The following is a 19,117-nucleotide window of genomic DNA, read 5'->3' on the forward strand; positions in this document are numbered from 1 at the left end:
GATCAGGGAGGTGAGGGAGGCAGTGCTTTAGGTCTACAGCACAAGGGGCCTGCCCCCCAGCATCCGCTGCCCCACGGAGCCAGAGCCTCTCCACCCCAGCTGGTATACTAAATATGTAATAGTAAAAAAAGAGCAATACCTTCCCACAACTGAAAAGGCCATAGATTTAACAGTGAGGAGAGGAGGAATGTTTTTGCCTGGCGCCTAAAGATCTGTAGTGAAAGCGCCAGGCGAGCATCCCTGGGGAGAGCAATCCACAGACAGGGCGCCACTGCAGAAAAGGCCCCGTTCTCGTATTGCCGCCCTCGGGACAGTTCTAGCAGAGGAACACAAAGGACCTCAGAGGACGGTCGCTTTTTCCTACAGCTTTTTCCGAGTATTCCATTTTGGAGAGCTGGCAAGGTGAGCACTTACCTGCTGGATGCAATGTATGGGGGAATCTTGCTGCCTATGGAAGGGCAGCAAGCTTAGAAAGTTCCTGTCTTGAAAGAGGTGCCTTTGCTTGACGTTTGATGGGGGATTCAGCAAAAACTGCCGTCGTGGATTTGGCTGCATTACACGGGACGCCAAAGCTGCCCCTCTCGTGCCTTCATCACACAGACACTGCCCCCCCACCTTTTAAAGCATGTCTCCACTGCCGCGAGGTCTAGAACCTAAAAGAAAGTATGAGTGGCAAATTCAAATTCTCAGCTAAACTCTACGCTTGGGCAGTGCGACAGCAGGTACACACAGTTCAAAAATTCCTCAGCAACTCCTTCATTTGTCCATGGAGAGGTTTGGGGGTATTTGCTGCCTGTGTCAATTTATTTGCTCCTAGACCAAGAAAAAAGCACACCAAGAACTCTGGCCAGTATAAGTTTCGGTAGTGGAAGTGGTCCCTACTCACAAATCAAATGTAGAAAACAACAGGATATATTTATACAAATTCTTCAAACTTACACGACCCCTTAAAAATTAGATAAGGAACCAAATGTTGTATAATACTGTTTTATGACTGTTTTATAATTCATGATAATTTAGAATTTAAATGTACTTTCATGTAATGTTTGATACTTCCAGCTGATGAAGGTGAATACATCGAAACGGGGCCCTGTCCTGGTTTCTGATCCATAACTGACTTCTGACTTCTGCTCAATGATTGAAACTAAGACCCTCACGTCGAATCTATGGACTAGCATGAACTTATCTCTACTCATAAACTCTTATCTCTAATTCTGTAATGAATTATTGTGTTATACATATCCCTATGAGTTTGAGTTTATAATCTCTATTTGAGTTTGTAATCCTTGTCAGAATACATACATTTGAATGGATTAGTTGTTGTTACAATTGACTACTGATTTGCGAGTAGGGACCTCTCCCACTACTGAAACTTATCCTGGCCAGAGTTCTTGGTGTGCTTTCTTTCTTGGTATATTTAATAACAAGAACTCCAGCTCATTTAACGTTAATTTATTTGCTCCTGGCACGAGGCAGCCAGAGTCCAGCACGCCCCTCCCTGGGAAGGGGGCAGCTCACTAACGGCACTTTAGCACAACCTGTGGGCAGCTGGGTTGTTTTCATCCCCAGCCCCTCTGTGAGCTGGTATCTTTCACTAATCCGGCCCTGCGGTTCAACTCTGCTGCCTCCCAGCAGACACACTCATCAGCATTACTCTCCCAAGAGTGCCGCGACTTATTCCCGTAACTTTTTAGCAGAAGACGGCGACTTCGGGGTTCCAGCCTGGAGACCTGCAGAATGCTCGTCTTCGTTTCGACTTTAGCCACTGCCATAGTCAAATAAATCAGTTTATTTAAAAAACAAAGTCGTGCCCAGGATGTGATTGTTTAATCAGATTGCTTTAGAATACTGGGTGCGGCACCAGCTATATTTGCAAGGGTTGGGGTGTGTGTTAAGGAGAAATGGGGACTGGCAGCGGGACAGCCCAGGTACAGCCCCTGCCAGGGGCATAGTGTGGGGGTGTCAGGGGGGCTGCACAATTTTTGAGGGGGCGCAAACCAGGTGCCAAGGCAGTATGGCTCCTCTCCATCCACGAAGGGCCATGTTGGATGGCCAGTCTCCCCCGTGAAGGTGAGCAGGCGACTCAGCAAATCGTCGTCCCCCTTGCTCTGGTAGGAATGGCTTCGCCCTGGCACCATTGGCAGTGGGCGCCGGGCTGGAGCCTCCCTGGTACATGTGTGACCCCCCTGCCTGTCCTGGGGCGCTGGCAATCAACGCTACACTACTGGTCCCCATTGGCAGGATCTGCATCGGATGTGGGGGGCAGAGACCTCCTGGGGAGCTGCTGGAAAGGGGAGACCACAGTGCAAAGCTGAACAGAGCAGGGGGAGAGCGTTGATAGAGGCGGCACCTCAGACACATATCCTGATGGCAAAGGCTTCTGAATTCAACCCTGGCCATTTAAGCCTTGGCAACTGGAGATCTGCAGGAGTCCAAAGACAGCTGGAGGCTGGCAGAAGTGGATGGGGCCCCATGGTGGGGGGAAAACAGGACGCAGCTGCCTGGCCAGCGTGGTGACCCTAGGTGGGGAGGAGCCCTATGAGCTGGGTAAGGAGCCACAGCAACCATCTTGCCATAGGTAAAGGTAAAGGTACCCCTGCCCGTACGAGCCAGTCTTGCCAGACTCTAGGGTTGTGCGCTCATCTCACTCTATAGGCCGGGAGCCAGCGCTGTCCGCAGACACTTCCGGGTCACGTGGCCAGCGTGACGAAGCTGCATCTGGCGAGCCAGCGCAGCACACGGAACACCGTTTACCTTCCCGCTAGCAAGCGGTCCCTATTTATCTACTTGCACCTGGGGGTGCTTTCGAACTGCTAGGTTGGCAGGCACTGGGACCGAACAACGGGAGCGCACCCTGTCGCGGGAATTCGAACCACCGACCATGCGATTGGCAAGTCCTAGGCGCTGAGGCTTTTACCCACAGCGCCACCCGCGTCCCATTCTTGCCACAGCCCCCCCAATTGCCATTATGATGTGTTGCAGCCAAGCAAGGGGGGGTGATCAAGGGAGAAAGGGCAGCCATCTGCCCCCTCCCCACGAGAGCACAGCGCAATTCGCATTCGGATCAGATTTGTCTACCCCCTGGTTCCCCAGACCTCCTGTTTTTCAAAAGCCAAGCCCCTGCTTTTGAAAATCTTGATGTATCTATGGCAGTTTTTGTTATGTGAATGGCGCCATGGACCCCCTGGGAGGGTTATGCAGACCCCTTGGGGAACCTCTGGTGCTCCCCACTGAAGACGGCATTCCTGCAGGGCAGGGGGTTGGCCTAGATGACACTCTGGTCATTCCCCCCCCCCCACACAATTCCAGGGACGCTCACCAAATCAAAGCACTCTGGACTACAGGTGAAACTCAAAAAATTAGAATATCCTGGAAAAGTTCCCTTATTTACGTAATCCAACTGGAAAGGTGAAACTACTATATGAGATAGAGTAGTGACATGCAAAGCGAGATATGTCAAGCCTTGATTTGTTATCATTGCGATGATCATGGCGTACAGCTTATGAAAACCCCAAATTAACAATCTCAGAAAATTAGAATATTCAAGGAAATCAGCAAAACAAGGACTGCAAATCGAGCAAGTTTGAGCCTTTGAGAAGTAGAAGCATATCTCGCTTTGCATGTCATGAGTCGATCTCATATATTAGTTTCACCTTTGAAGCTGAATTACTGAAATAAGTGAACTTTTCCATGATATTCTAATTTTTTGAGTTTCACCTGTATGCTGATGGGACTTCTCTACAGCTCCCGTTTAGAAGTGAAAATTCAGGCACAAATAAATGACCAGAGCTCACCCACAGAACAAGACACTGGGGTTTTATTGTTAGGGGTTCTTTGGGTGTGGGTCATGACCACAGGCCAGTCTTGGGTCCAGAATCAGCTGCCGGTGGCCCGAGACCTGAAGCCGCTGGCAGGCTTGGCGGGGCGCCAGGATGAGGCCGGGCAGAGAAGACCCTGGATTAATCGGAGGCTGACCTTCGCCCTGACGAGGAGGTCAGAGCCGGGGTTGGGGAGACAGTGCCTGCACGGCTAAGGCACTTGGAGGGTGAAGACCCACAACCCCCTGAGCTACAGGCGGGAGACTCTCCTGCAGGCCTCCTGCCTCCCCCCGCCTTTCCTGGGGGTCGGACGGACGGTGGCGCCAGAGGCACGTTCACTTGTGGAACTTCTTGCCGGAGTCCTTGGCGTGGTCCAGCAGCAATTGGCAGGGAGTGAACTGGCTCCCGTAGACGTCCTCATACTTCCTCATGCGGTCCACCAGCCGCTGGGCCCCGTAGTAGTCTGCGTACCGGAAGGGACCTGCCATGAAAGATTGGGGGGGGATTAATAGTCATAGGGGGAGGTGAGCTCTTACTTTGTTGTTATATCTGTATTTCAAGTTTGATTTGGCAAACCTCCCCTGGAAAGACTAATGTTTGGTGCAACCTGTCTGAGAAAATTAATGAGCAAACGCCTAGATTCTATTTCATTGGAACTGAGGAAAGATGGCGTCTGCCACCCGAGAAGGACTTTGGGATGGATTCAGCATAAATACCAGCATGTGAGGACATACTGCAAATAAAATACCAGCTGGGGGAAAAAAAGGAAAAAAGGGAGAGTCATACGAAGTTCACACAGAAGCATAATATTGCTCATTTCAGCTCGCCTGTGGAAACAACTCAGAGGCTATGAAAGAAGAAGAAGAATAACAAGAAGGTTTAAAGAAGGGACTAGTGGACACTCAAAAGCAGAAATATGAGATGATTGGACCCCACTGAACTTGAAGCATGGGAACCCCCAACAAAAAAATTATAATTTGGCAAAATATTTGGACTTTATGATATGTATTTGTACAATTTGGAATATTCAATGTGATTTGAATATTGAATATTGCAGAGCGTAACCCGAAAACGCTTAACCTGAAGCTACTTCAACCCAAGGTATGACTGCATAATTATTATTATTATTATTATTATTATTATTGGGAGTGGGCAGAAGGCAACCTCTGCAGCCGACCCCAAGCTACCAGCTGAGATAAGGCAACCCTGTTAGTGCCAAGGCTGCTGCTCTTGGGTCCAGGTCAAAGATATAATGACTCATTTTCGCAGTACAGAGTTAACCTATGGAACTCCCTCCTACAGGAAGCTCTGGTAGCCACCAACCTGGGTGGCTTTAAAAGAAGGTTGGACAAATTCAAGGAGGAAGAAAGGGCTATCGATGGCCACTAGCCAGGATGGCCATGTTGCCTCCGTGGTCAGAATCAGCAATGCTTCTTAATTCCAGCTGCATTCTTGCTCTCAAATCCTCCTTGGTGGCTTCCCAGAATGGGCACCTCGTCAGCCACTGTGAGAACAGGATGAGGGACCAAATGGGCTGTTGCCCTGACCCAGCAGGGCTCTTCTTAAGCCAGCAGGTTTTCCTCTGGCCAAGTTACAGGGAACCAGGCAGGGGGCCTTCTCAGTAGTGGCACCTGCCCTGTGGAACATCCCAACAGATGTCAAAGAGAAGAACAACTACCAGACTTATAGATGGCATCTGAAGGCAGCCCTCTTTAGCAAAGCTTTTAATGTTTAACAGACTACTGTATTTTAATATTCTGTTGGAAGCCGCCCAGAGTGGCTGGGGAAACCCAGCCAGATGGGTGGGGTATAAACAACAACAACAACAACAACAACAACAACAACAACAACAGTGGTACCTCAGGTTACAGACACTTCAGGTTACAGAGTCCACTAACCCAGAAATAGTACCTCGAGGTAAGAACTTTGCTTCAGAAATCACGCGGCGGTAGTGCTTCAGGTTAAGAACAGTTTCAGGTTAAGAACGGACCTCCGGAACGAATTAAGTTCTTAACCTGAGGTACCACTGTATTATGATTATGATTATTATAGGCAGCCTAGCTGAGGACAAGGGAGCTATGACTGAAGGTACACATTTAGCAGAAGCACAAACGCGTGCCGGGGCCTTCTTACCTCCCAGGCAGGGGGGGAAGCCCAGCCCGAACACAGCCCCGATGTCCCCCTCCACAGGGTTGCTGAGGATGCCCTCTTGCAGGGTCAGGACTGCCTCGTTCACAAACCTGGACACCAGGCGCATCTGAATGTCTTCCTCCGAGGAGCTGGAGAGAGAGAGGGAGAGCAGAGATGGCCGTCAGCTTGGGGGGGGGGGCAGAGCCAGGCAGAAGGTCCCCAGGAGGCAGAGAGTGTGTCTCCAGTTCAGGCAGCAGGGGAGGAGAAAGGCCACTGGGGAAGTCGTGGAGCAGAGAGTGGCTGGGTCAGCCAGGATTTTGAAGAGGGACGCCAAGGGTCATCTAGTCCAACCCCCAGCAATGCAGGAATAAATTTCCAACTCCTGGTGGTTTAAACAAGGACAACCAAAGAGCTCTCCTCTCCCACCCCCAAATTCATTTGTCAAAATGAAGGGTGGGGACCAGTTATGGATTTGTGTGTGAGAGGGCTGTCAGATGGTCCTGGAAACAAAGACCCTGGGCTGAGCAGTGCCACTCTAGTCCTGAACCCCCATACTGAATCCTACCCACTTTTGCACCTAGGTCCAGTTAGAGAATTCCGGTGGAGGCATACCGTATTTTTCGCTCTATAAGACGCACTTCCCCCTCCAAAAACTAAGGGGAAATGTGTGTGCGTCTTATGGAGCAAATGCAGGCTCCATGGCTTCAGCGATAGCAATGTGAAGCCTCCGAAGCGCAGTGGGAACCCATGTATGGGTGAAATTGGGCATGTCAAACACACATGAAGATAAAAAAAATTCCTTCCAGTAGCACCTTAAAGACCAACTAAGTTAGTTTTTGGTATGAGCTTTCGTGTGCATGCACACTTCTTCAGATACAGATCTGTATCTGTATCTGAAGAAGTGTGCATGCACACGAAAGCTCATACCAAGAACTAACTTAGTTGGTCTTTAAGGTGCTACTGGAAGGAATTTTTTTTGTTTTGACTATGGCAGACCAACACGGCTACCTATCTGTAACTGGAACACATGAAGATGCGATTGCACCATCCTGCTTTCTTCTAAGAAAGAAGTCTCCAAGAGATTTAGCACCAAGTAAATATATATGCGCGGCTGGCACTGTGGGTTAAACCACAGAGCCTAGGACTTGCCGATCAGAAGGTTGGCGGTTCGAATCCCCGCGATGGGGTGAGCTCCCGTTGCTCGGTCCCCGCTCCTGCCAACCTAGCAGTTCGAAAGCACACCAAAGTGCAAGTAGATAAATAGGTACTACTCCAGCCGGAAGGTAAACGGCATTTCCGTGCGCTGCTCTGGTTCACCAGAAGCGGCTTAGTCATGCTGGCCACATGACCCGGAAGCTGTACACCAGCTCCCTCGGCCAATAAAGCAAGATGAGCGCAGCAACCCCAGAGTCGGCCACGACTGGACCTAATGGTCAGGGGTCCCTTTACCTTTAAATATATATGTCTGGAAGACCTCCGATAGGACAGGGTGGGACTGGGAGAGGTCCCTTCTTGACCTGACAGTTTGGAGAGCTGCTGCCAGCCAGAGTGGACAGAATTAGCCAAGACAGACCGCTGCCCCAACTCAGAATTAAGCCAGCTGCACCTGTTGGTTTGCAGTTGGGGAATGAGGGCAGACCAGCATCCTGGGCCTTCATTCCAGAGCTCTGGTCTCTGCCTCACTCACTCAGGCCTTCCTTTTGTGAACTTACACTTCCGGCTTGGCGGCCACTTTGAACCTCTCCAAGATTTCATCCATGCCGGTGTTGACATTCCGGTTCTTTACGCCTTCTTGGTAAAGGTAGAAGCCCTTCCCGGCTTTGCGGCCTGTGAAAGAAGTTGCACAGAGGTGTAAAGGGGTGGGGAGCTCCAGAAGGGACAGAAGTGAAACAGCTCAGGACCACAAGACCTCAAGGACTTCCTTCTCTCCATATGAATCTACCCAGACCCTGAGATCATCTTCTGAGGCCCTCCTTTGTGTGCCTCCTACTCGAGAGGTTTGGAGGGTGGCAACACGAGAGCAGGGCCTTCTCTGCAGTGGCTCCCCGTCTGTGGAATGCTCTCCCCAGGGAAGTTCACCTGGCTCTTTCATTATGCACCTTTGGGTGCCAAGCAAAAACGTTCCTTTTTAAACAGGCCTTTGCTTAATTAATCAACATCCTATACCCTTTAAAAGGTGGCTTTTGGGGGTGTATTGGATTATTTTTATTTTTTATTGTTATCTATATGTGTTTTTTATTGTGAACTGCCCCGAGACCTCTGGGTATGGGGCGGTATATCAATGCAATAAATGAATGAATGAATGAAGAAGTGTGTGGCAGAGGAAGGAGGAGGCGAGAGCCTTGGGACCTCTTCCCACAGCCATTGATTCCAGGCTTGTTTGCAGAATTAAAGACTGAACCCAGAGACTGGGAGCCTGTTCAGAAGTTTTCGTATTGTGTGTTTGAAATGCATCTCTGTTTCTTTGCTGTAAGTCACTTTGAGCATGATTTTTTTGGGGGGGAAAGCGGCATACAACCAGAACAAATGAGAGAGGCAGTGACTAGCTCCCAAACTCACCCACTGAGGTGAGATTTGAACCCGGGTCTCTCCCAGGTCCCATTTCAAGACCCTAATGGCCCTTTGCCACTCAACAGTTGCCCAGCGTGGCGACTGGGTGAGACCAATGTGGTCGCGGCACCCAGGCGCCAAGGATTTGCTCTGCCCCATTTGCCCAGAAGAGGTTTGTTCCCCAAATGGAAGCAAGGCGGGTGTGGGGGTTCCTCGCATGCTGTCGATATGGAAGTTTCCCCTGCAAGGACATGATGGGTTTGGTGAGCCCTTTGCAATAAATCCCTCAGCTTGCCTGGAGTTGTATTTACAGTGGTACCTCAGGTTACATACGCTTCAGGTTACAGACTCCGCTAACCCAGAAATCGTGCTTCAGGTTAAGAACTTTGCTTCAGGATGAGAACAGAAATCGTGCTGGCAGGAGGAGGTTCCATTAGCTAAAGTGGTGCTTCAGGTTAAGAACAGTTTCAGGTTAAGAACGGACCTCCGGAACGAATTAACCCGAGGTACCACTGTATAGTCTTTATTTGTACAATATTTACAAAGTACAGAGCATCTCTTCAAGCATCCGAATTGTCCATAATAGATCCTGGGAGTTGGAACTTCCTGCTCCTCCTCCAGCAAAGCAGCCTGGGCAATCCCAAATGCCTACGTTGCTCCTCCTGTCCTGGGCTGATGGAACTGGTGTTCCCTCTCCCTCCGTGCCTGAGCTGGTAGAGGGGTGCTGCTGCCCTTTGACCTCAGGGAGCCTTGCCTCCACCTGAGAGACTTCCCCTTTCGCTCCACCCTCTCTCTGCTACTGGCTCTCCGCTCTCCCCCTCCTCCAACTCCGGAGCCTTCCCAGCTGGCTCCATGACAGAGGAGTTCCAGGAAGAGGCAGTCGCTCAGACACTCACCCAGAAAGCCCTTGTCCACCATAGCCTTCATCAGCTCCACGTTGCCCCCTTTGAAGCGCTCGCCAAAGGCCTTGCCCAGGTCCTCTGCCACGTGCGTGGCCACGTCAACGCCCACTTCGTCAATCAGCGTGGCAGCTCCGACGGGGAAGCCAAAGCCAGTGGACATGGCGTCCACCTTCTTGGCGTCGTTGCCTTCCTGCGAGGGAGAGAGGTGGGTCAGCGGCGGGTGGAAAGCAGGGAGCACTTGGGGAGGCACTGCTGCCAGTCACGGGGTGGAGGGGTGGGGGAACGACCGGGGAAGGGAGAGAGGAGGGCCAGGAAGGGCCCACCCCGTAAGGACAAAAGAGGAGTTTGCAGCTGGATCAGGCCAGGGGCCCATCTAGTCCGGGAGCCTATTCCCACAGTCGCCAACCAGACGCCCCAGAAGGAAACCTGTCCTTAACCTTCAACTTCATTGGATGTCTGTGATGTCTTATGAGAGAGGGAGATATAATAACAATAAAATAATAACTTATTATTTATACCCCGCCCATCTGGCTGGGTTTCCCCAGCCACTCTGGGCAGCTTCCAACATAATATTAAAATACAATAACCTATTAAACATGAAAAGCTTCCGTAAACAGGGCTGCCTTCAGATGTCTTCTCAAAGTCTGGTAGTTATTTTTCTCTTTGACATCTGAAGGGAGGGCGTTCCACAGGGCGGGTGCCACTACCAAGAAGGCCCTCTGTCTGGTTCCCTGAAACTTGGCTTCTTGCAGGCAGGGAACTGCCAGAAGGCCCTCGGAACTGGACCTCAGTGTCCGGGCCGAACGAAAGATAAACCTTTCTGCATCCACTTTCTCCGTGTCAGGCATAATTTTGTCCCGTGAACCGCCCTGAGATCTTGTGACGAGTGGCGGTATGTAAATCTAATAAATAATAATAATAAAAACTCCCATTGTTTTGCATCTCATTTGCCTTTCCTCTCAACCACAAAGTTGGTGGCCCTCCCTCCCTCCTGTGGAAGTGAGTTCCACAGGTTAACTAGCATCGTTTAACTGCTTCATGCAGCAAAGACACCTTGCAGAACCACAGGGCCAAGTAGGGGCTCTCCAGGAGGGTCCTCCTCCTCTGCCTGGATTCAGAGCTTCTCGGGGCAGTGAAGGCTGGGGGCAGAGGAAACCAAACACAACAGCCCCAGTGGCTGTGCTGAGCCCACCTGCTTGCAAGTCTCGAAGTGCAGAGGCTCCCCCCATCCACCATATCTCCCCAAGAGCACCATTAGGAAGATGCTCCAGAAACCCCACCCTTCGCAACTGACACCCACCTGGAGGACTCGGACGATTTCGGCCAACATGGGCGCGAGGCACCTGGTTGTGTAGAAGCCCGGGCCGTCCTGTAGGGGGGAAGCAGGAAGATGAAGCCAGGAAGGGTTGTAGCTCAGGGGTGGGGGTGGGGCCTGCCTTGCAAGAAGAAAGTGCCAGGCCCAATCCCCAGGTGCCCTGCCTGAAATCAGGGATAGCTGCTGCCAGTCTGTGTAGATGGATGGAGCTAGATGGAGCAATGCTGATGGCCGAGTCTGCCAAGGAGGGCAGGGCAGCAGAGACTCTGCCCACCCGCAGGACACTATTCTTGCTAGATGCAGAACCATCTGCTCCCGACACGTGGGGGGGGGGGGGACGGTCAGCTATTGACAGTGGCAATCAATATTAACAATAAAAGAATTATCTTAAACACATTTGTTATTCAGCTATGTTGCAGGAATTTATGTATAGGTTGGGGGGGTTGCCCCTCCAGCAGATATCATGCACATGCAGCCCACTACCAAAACCAGTGCAATCACTTTTGGGACTTTTGTGATTTGTCCCCACAAAACACTTCATCACAGTTTCTTCCTCTGGGCCTCTGCTGCACAATACCAAATGTAAGAATTCACCGATAAATTTATCTAGAAGTTCATATAGACTTGTGAGCTCAGCTACTCAGCAGCCCCTCTGCCTGAGGGATAATCCCTGGCATCCTGATACCTGAGTGCCAGACAGGTAGCCATGCCAGAAATCACAAACCCAGATGAAGACAAAAGGGTGGGATGAACTTGGCTGGGAAACAGGGAAATGAAATTATCTCTTTTGTGACACTTGAAGGGTGTTTGGTGGAGGGCAAGGGGAACCATGGGGCAGGGTCCAGGATGCTCAGATTCCTGCCACCAGACCTCCCCTTTCATAATGTAACTGTGATGTAACGAGTGGTGTAGTTTGGGGGGGTAACATGGGGATTATAGGGACGCGGGTGGTGCTGTGGGTTACAGAGCCTAGGACTTGCTGGTCAGAAGGTTGATGTACAATATATTCTTCAACACATTTCCATTCCTTTCTTAATTTTTGTTTTGATTGCAATCTGATTGGTGCTGTCATCTTGGCTAGTTCAATATCTTCGCAAAATTTGATTTGCCACTCTGAGATTGAAGGAGTCTCCTGACTCTTCCCATTTTTGGCCACCAGTATTCTAGCAGCCTTTTCTTCTTGCAAAGATGTCACACAAGGCAGCGGAGGTTTAGGGTCAGAGTCTTCCTCCTAGATGGGCTGCCTTCCCAGGTAATTCCACAAAATGGACAAACTAGATCTGGCAATACCAGCTTTTCAAAGTCTGGTGGTCCTTTACACCTCAAGTGCCCCCCTGCCAACCCCCTGGGAATTTCCAGGAGACACTACCACCCACTTTTGGAATCGCTGGTCTAGCCTCTGCCCTTCTTGACCCACCTGGAAACTGTTCCCTGAAAACCAAAACAGAGCTCACCTTCACGACAATGATGACCTTCCCTTGCTTGAGGCCCACGGCGACTGCAGCGGCTGCCGTGTCCGGGGACGTTTTGTCTGTGGTGATGATCTCAAGGAGCTGCATCTTGTCGACGGGGGAAAAGTAGTGCATCCCGATCACCTGGAGGACCAGGACAGGTAAGGTCAGGGTGGGATGCAAGGCAGTGTGGTGTAATAATAATGATGATGATGATAATAATAATAATAATAATTTTATTTATACCCCGCCCTCCCCAGCCAAGACCGGGCTCAGGGCGGCTAACACCAGGTATAAAAACAAATGATTAAAATACAACTTAAAAACAAGATAAAAATACAACATTAAAATGCAGCCTCATTTCAGTAGGGGGGATGAAAACATCAAATCTTCACCAAGGTTGGTCCTACATGGGCCAGAGAAAAGTCAGGGAAGTCCCCAAATAAGAGTTCCATCACAGAAGGAGAAGGAAAAAGGAAAGAGGAAAGAGGGAAAGGGGATCAAGTTGATTCCAAGCCAAAGGCCAGGCGGAACAACTCTGTCTTACAGGCCCTGTGGAAAGAATTCAGATCCCGCAGGGCCCTGGTCTCATGAGACAGAGTGTCCCACCAGGCCGGGGCCAGTGTTGGAAAGGCCCTGGCTCTGGTTGAGGCTAATCTGACTTCCTTAGGGCCCAGGACCTCTAGGGTGTTGCTATACCGGGAGAGGCAGTCCTGTAGGTACGAGGGTCCTAGGCCGTGTAATGGTTGGAGTGCTGGGCTAGGAGCTGGGAGGGAGCAGGGTTCAGATCCTCCTACTCAACCATGAAGCTCATTGGGAGTGACCTTGGGAGGATCACTCTCTCTCAGCCTAGCCTACCTCACAGGGTTGTGGTGAGAATAAAATGGGGAGGAGACAAACGTACACCACTTGTAGCTCCTTGGACAAAAGGTGGGATAGAAATGCAATGGATGGATGGGTCGGCAAACTAAGACCTGCGGGCCGGATCAGGCCCAATTGCCTTATAAATCCGGCCCACAGACGATCCAGGAATTGCCAGCGTGTGGATCGCCAGCGCGTGGGTTTTTTCTCCCTCCCTCCCTCTCCTGGCAGCGCTGCCTCCTCCCTCCCTCCTCCTGGCTTCCTGCCCTGCCTAGAGAAGGAAGGGGGCTGGGCTTTGATGGTGCCAGCCCCTCTCCACAGTCCTTTGCACGCTGCTCATCTTCCCACCGCCGCCACCAGCCCCTGCCACTCGCAAGACACAGGAGCCACAGATGGCTGAGCGCCCTTCTCTAGTGGCCGCCATTTAAAGCAGCCCCTCTCTGGAGCCCTTTCACGCACTGCTCATCGTCCCTTGTTCTTTTTTGTTGCTGCAAAATATAGTCCGGCCCCCCACAAGATCTGAGGGACAGTGGACTGGTTCCCTGCTGAAAAAGTTTGAGGACTCCTGATATATGATGAATGGATGGATGGATGGATGAAGAAGAGGAGTTTGGATTTGATATCCCGCTTTATCACTACCTTAAGGAGTCTCCAAGCGGCTCACGATCTCCTTTCCCTTCGTCCCTCACAACAAACACTGTGAGGTGAGTGGGGCTGAGAGGAAGTGTAACTAGCCCAAGGTCACCCAGCAGCTGCATGTGGAGAGTGGAGACGCGAACCCGGTTCCCCAGATTACAAGTCTCACTGAAGACAGAAGATGGCAGCCAAATCCAGGACTCACCTTTTCCGGCCTTTTGCTGGCGGAGGCGATCTGATTGATGGGGAGAGCCGATGTGTTGCTGGCGAAGATGCAGTGAGGGGGGACCACCTGGGGGAGATAACACACAGGTTAGGTTACGATACGATAATCTTTATTGTCATTGTCCCATACAGAACAATGAAACTGAAAAAATCTACATCAGACATTCAAAAACCAACAAGCCTGCTATCCCAGCCTGGTTAGCCCCCTAAAAACTCTTGATACCCCATAATTAAATACAATATACTCCCATAGAGACTACCTTACACTGCTTTTAAAACCAGAATCGCATTTGGATAGGAACTGTTTCTCAGGCGGCTAGTCCTGGTCTTTATAACCCTGGACCTTCTTCCAGAAGGTAGAAGCTGAAAGAGATCATTTCTGGGGTGCGCACTATCCTGCACTATCTCTGCAGCTTGCTTATGGCACCGGGAAGCGTAGATTTGATCCAAGGTGGGAAGAGTGCACCCAATTATTCTCTCTGCAGTCTTTACAACCCTGGACAGCATTGTTTTTTCCCTGACCGTGCAGCTCCCAAACCACACACACAGACCATAAGTTAATACACTCTCAACAGTACAATGGTAAAATGCCATCAACAGGTCCTTTGAGAGATTGTTTTTCTGGAGGATTCTCAGAAAATGTAACCTGGAGAGTTCTGGGGAGGGAGGCATCCTGGACTGGGAGGGGGCAGGGGCAGAGGTCTCCCCTGCAACTGAAGAGCTTGGATTGCAACCAGCAGACGCCTCAAGGTCAATACAGGCTCTGTGAGGACGCATCTCCGCTGCTTAGGGGAAGCACAGCAGATACCTGCAGTTCCTTGTTGGTGTTGGCAGCGGGTTTTTGGTGGCCACTGAATCCACAGGTCCCCATGAAGGCTGCAGCTGGGGGCATGGAGGGTGTTGCCATGGGGCAGGACAGGGATCCAGGAGGTTGGCGCTCTCTGTCTAACTGCGGTCTTTACGCGGCATTAACGGCTAGATCACCCAGCTGTTTGCGGAAAACCCCAGCCCTCACCTCCGCTCCTGTTTCACACCCATTAGCAATGTTTTGACAATAACCGCTCTTCTTCAGAGAGGAAAATGCCACTCTGGGATAATTCCACAGGTCATCTTGCCCCACATGCGCCCACCTGGCGGCTTCAATTGGCAGAACTGGCACTGCTATGAGCATCACATAACAACCTGTTCTGCGTCTGTAATAACACAATTATTTTGTGTGGCTACACTTTGGAACTCCCTGCCTGTTGATACCAAACAGGGCACCTTCACTGTGCAGTTTTCGGCACCTGCTAAAGATCACCCAGATGTTTAGAAAGCTGATGCGAGTCCTAATCTCTTTTTAGCCCGCTGCTATTTTAGCTTTTTGAAAGTCTTAAATCTTTCTTAATCGTTCATGTAAATTGCTTTGAGCTTCTTTTTTGCAATCAAGCAGTGCAGGAATTTTATGAAATAATAATAATAATAATAATAACAATAATAATAATTTATTATTTATTATTTATACCCCACCCATCTGGCTGGGTCCCCCCAGCCACTCTGAGTGGCTTCCAACAAAACACTAAAATACAATAGCCTATTAAACATTAAAAGCTTCCCTAAACGGGGCTGCCTTCAAATGTCTTCTAAAAGTCTGGTAGTTATTTTTCTCTTTGACATCTGGTGGGAGGGCGTTCCACAGGGCGGGAGCCACCACCAAGAAGGCCCTCTGCCTGATTCCCTGTAATTTCACCTCTTGCAGTGAGGGAACCACCAGAAGGCCCTCAGTGCTGGACCTCAGTGTCCGGGCAGAACAATAGGGGTGGAGACGCTCCTTCAGGTATACAGGACCGAGGCCATTTAGGGCTTTAAAGGTCAGCACCAACACTTTGAATTGTGTTCGGAAACATACTGGGAGCCAGTGTAGGTCTTTCAAGACCGGAAATAAATAACACATACACCCCCTGAGAACCTTCACACAGCCATGGGCTCTACTGCAAAATGCTGGAAGACCAGCACGACTGAAACACCCCAAAGCTGGGAACTGCTGTCCCTGACTTTGGTGGCCCATGAGCATAGGTCTACAGGGGAGGAGGTGCAAGGAGTCACATGCTCACCTCTCCCCCCCGCCACCGGGCTACCTGCCCAGCCTTCGGGGCAGCCCATAATTCCCAGCACCCACCATGCTGACCGGACAGGGACCAGGTGAACCAGAGGAGGACCCCGAGGGCACCTCCAGCCCCTGCAAAGGAAGGAGGCCGCCCCCTGCGGGTGGGGAGGCAGTGGGGGTACAGGAGTGCTTAAGGGCAGCCTCTGGAAGCTGCCCCCAGCCTCTCACGCAAGTGGCCCCCCCGCCCAGCCTCCTACTCACCGCCTCCACTTCCTTCACCACTTTGTGTTTGATGCTGATGTCCTCGAAGACGGCCTCAATCACCATGTCCGCCGTCCCAAAGTTCTTGTAATCCAGCTGACCTGTCAGGTTGCTGAGGATCATGTCCCTCTCAAACGACGTCAGGCTCTTCTTCTTCACTTTGTCGTTCAAGCTGGGAAAGGAGATGGAGGCGGAATAATAATAATAATAATAACTTATACCCCGCCCATCTGGCTGGGCTTCCCCAGCCACTCTGGGCGGCTTCCAACAAAATATAAAAATGAAGTACAGTGGTGCCCCGCAAGACGAATGCCTCGCAAGACGGAAAACCCGCTAGACAAAAGGGTTTTCCGTTTTGGAGGTACTTCGCAAAACGAATTTCCTATGGGCTTGCTTCGCAAGACGAAAATGTCTTGCGAGTTCCTGCGGGGTTTTTTTCCTCCCCCCCCTTTTTCCCAAGCCGCTAAGCCGCTTATCAGCTGAGCCGCTAAGCCCCTTATCAGCTGAGCCGCTAAGCCCCTTATCAGCTGATCCGCTAAGCCGCTTATCAGCTGATCCGCTAAGCTGTTTATCAGCTGATCCGCTAAGCCGCTTATCAGCTGATCTGCTAAGCCCGCTAAGCCGCTTATAGCGCTAATCCGCTAAGCCGCTAAAGGGCTTGCTTCGCAAGAGGAAAAAACCGCAAGATGAAGAGACTCGCGGAACGGATTCTTTTCGTCTTGCGAGGCACCACTGTAATGCATCAAACATTAAAAGCTTCCCTATACAGAAGCCTTGAGCAAAGGCCTGGCTGGGGAAGGAGCTGGCCAAGTACTGCGACCCCTCAACATTGCAGGGGGTTGGGCTGGATGACCCTTAGAGTTCCCTTCCAATTCCAGAATTCTGTAATTCTTATAATGAAGCGGCTGGCCTGGCGCCACCCTCCTTCCAGGTGTTCACAACTCTAGGCAAAGACTTTTCCATTTCCCCAGGCTCTGATTTTGAGCTCCGCTTTTAGTCTTTCTGTTTGGGGTCAGTTTGCGGCTGTAGCGCCACACACTCCTGTCCCCTCCAAGTGGGGGGGATGTGAGAAAGGATGGGGAGAGAAGGGGGAACCAAGCCAAAGCAAGACCACACCTGAGAGAGGAAAAACAATACGCTAAGCAGCATCCTAATTCTCCCTCCTCTTATTTCACTTCTTAGCTTTGCAGCTGCCAGGATATTTTGTCAGTGGGGGAATGACCTCTGTGAGGGCACACTGGGACCTCTGCAAGCTCAAGCCAGAATAGTGGAAGAGAGGACCATCGGAGCTGACCCACCCGCCCCTTTGCAGGAGGGGGCAAACACAGCAAATAACGTTTGTGGAGTAGACGGGAACAATATTAAAGAATATAAAACTGTGCGGAAAAAACGACAGTATAAACAGTACAATGAGAATGATTGGAAGACTCGTTTTGTTAGAAGTCTTTTTTATTTAAGTGTTTGATTAAGTATTAATTAGGAAGATTAATTTTTTTATGTACGTAAATTTGTTTTCTCCTCTCTTTTTTCTGTATTTTCTCCTTTTCTTTAATTTTCTTTTTGTAGTATGGGATTGTAAATTCTTTGTTTAAGTGTGTAATTTAAATTAATAAAGATTATTTTTTAAAAAACAAAAACCAGCCCCTCTTTTGCGGGGAGCAAAGAGAGCCCAATCTAGGAGGGAGGGAAGGAAAGAAGGAAGGAAGGAAAGAAGGAAGGAAGGAAGGAAGGAGCCGCACACGGGGCAAGTTCTTAAAGCCCAAAGCATAAATGCGCAGCTTTCCCTAGCCTGGAACTCCCCTGCCCCTCCCCACAGCGGTACATTTTAGACATGGAGAAGCACTGAACTGTCCTCAGCAACGAGGGAGATGTATTCTGCACATGCTCAGGGGCACCCCACCACTTCTAGGCCCCTGCTCAGTCTCAGATTTCAACCCCGCCTGGACCCACGGGCCCCACGCAGCACAGGGCTGCCAATGAGCCTACCCTTTGTAGACCTGCTGCTGTCCTCTGCTCAAGCCCTCCAGGGCCGTGTCCTTCAGAATGGTCTTCATCCCCTTGTCCACGGAGACCTGGGCGATTCCAGCGCCCATCAGGCCTGCCCCCAGGATGGCAAGGTTCCTGCGGAGAGAAGGAAGGGGTGTTTTTCTTTGGGGGGGGGATAAAGAGCGACTAACCACTGAACCTGAGTCTCTCCCCCGTCCTGCAGAGGCAAATGGGTTGCCACAGATCTACCCTGTAGCTGGACTTACTGGACGGGTTGCTTTGGCTGCCCAAACTTATTCTTCTTGCACTGCACCTGACCGTGATACAGCCCGATCAGCGCCTTGGACTCAGAAGTCATCCCGAGCTCCCCAAAATTCTGCAGGGGAAGGGAGAAGAGAAGGCTGCGGTCAGAGGGCCTGCCCACCTCTGCATCACGCCCCAGGGAAAGCAACGAGGGGGAAACGGACAGGCCCACAGAGGCTTCGGCGACAGCGGAGGCTGGAGGGCGACAATGGCTGGGAAAGTCAAGGACTCAGGGAGGGACCAGGGATGCAGGACAATCCTGTCTCCAGTGGGATGTTGACATTAAAGACCCAAGGCAGGAGCTCAAAAGAAGAGGCCTCTCTGTATGTCCCCAAGCTATCTGGAAATCTGCAAACACAGATTTCCAGACCACATAACACCGGTCTTGAAAGACCTACACTGGCTCCCAGTACGTTTCCAAGCACAATTCAAAGTGTTGGTGCTGATCTTTAAAGCCCTAAATGGCCTTGGTCCACTATACTTGAAGGAGCGTCTCCACCCCGGACACCTGGTCTGGTCCAGCGCCGAGGGCCTTCTGGCGGTTCCCTTGCTACGAGAAGCCAAGTTACAGGGAACCAGGCAGAGGGCCTTCT

The 19,117-nt window shown here is 50.8% G+C and overlaps 1 protein-coding gene and 1 long non-coding RNA gene across 2 annotated transcripts in view; one reads left to right on the top strand and one right to left on the bottom strand.

Annotated features, from left to right (window-relative positions):
• The first annotated feature begins 105 nt into the window (after nucleotides 1-105).
• Nucleotides 106-3,983, top strand: LOC309366112. Its single transcript, XR_014166516.1, has 2 exons — nucleotides 106-2,578; nucleotides 2,952-3,983. It is a non-coding gene; the product is annotated as an uncharacterized lncRNA (long non-coding RNA).
• Nucleotides 3,800-19,117, bottom strand: part of HADHA (hydroxyacyl-CoA dehydrogenase trifunctional multienzyme complex subunit alpha) — a 32,476-nt gene continuing 17,158 nt past the window's right edge. Inside the window, exons 11-20 of the mRNA XM_081903945.1 lie at nucleotides 18,488-18,597; nucleotides 18,222-18,356; nucleotides 16,236-16,407; nucleotides 13,869-13,955; nucleotides 12,170-12,310; nucleotides 10,701-10,769; nucleotides 9,395-9,590; nucleotides 7,661-7,775; nucleotides 5,952-6,097; nucleotides 3,800-4,299 (exon numbers count right to left, since the gene is read on the bottom strand). Coding sequence (XP_081760071.1) covers nucleotides 4,154-4,299; nucleotides 5,952-6,097; nucleotides 7,661-7,775; nucleotides 9,395-9,590; nucleotides 10,701-10,769; nucleotides 12,170-12,310; nucleotides 13,869-13,955; nucleotides 16,236-16,407; nucleotides 18,222-18,356; nucleotides 18,488-18,597 — 1,317 coding nt within the window. The 3' untranslated portion in view covers nucleotides 3,800-4,153. The remainder of the gene's footprint in view (nucleotides 4,300-5,951; nucleotides 6,098-7,660; nucleotides 7,776-9,394; nucleotides 9,591-10,700; nucleotides 10,770-12,169; nucleotides 12,311-13,868; nucleotides 13,956-16,235; nucleotides 16,408-18,221; nucleotides 18,357-18,487; nucleotides 18,598-19,117) is intronic.

Source organism: Podarcis melisellensis, assembly GCF_964234715.1.
Source record: "Podarcis melisellensis genome assembly, chromosome: 3".
Taxonomy (NCBI): Eukaryota; Metazoa; Chordata; class Lepidosauria; order Squamata; family Lacertidae; genus Podarcis; species Podarcis melisellensis.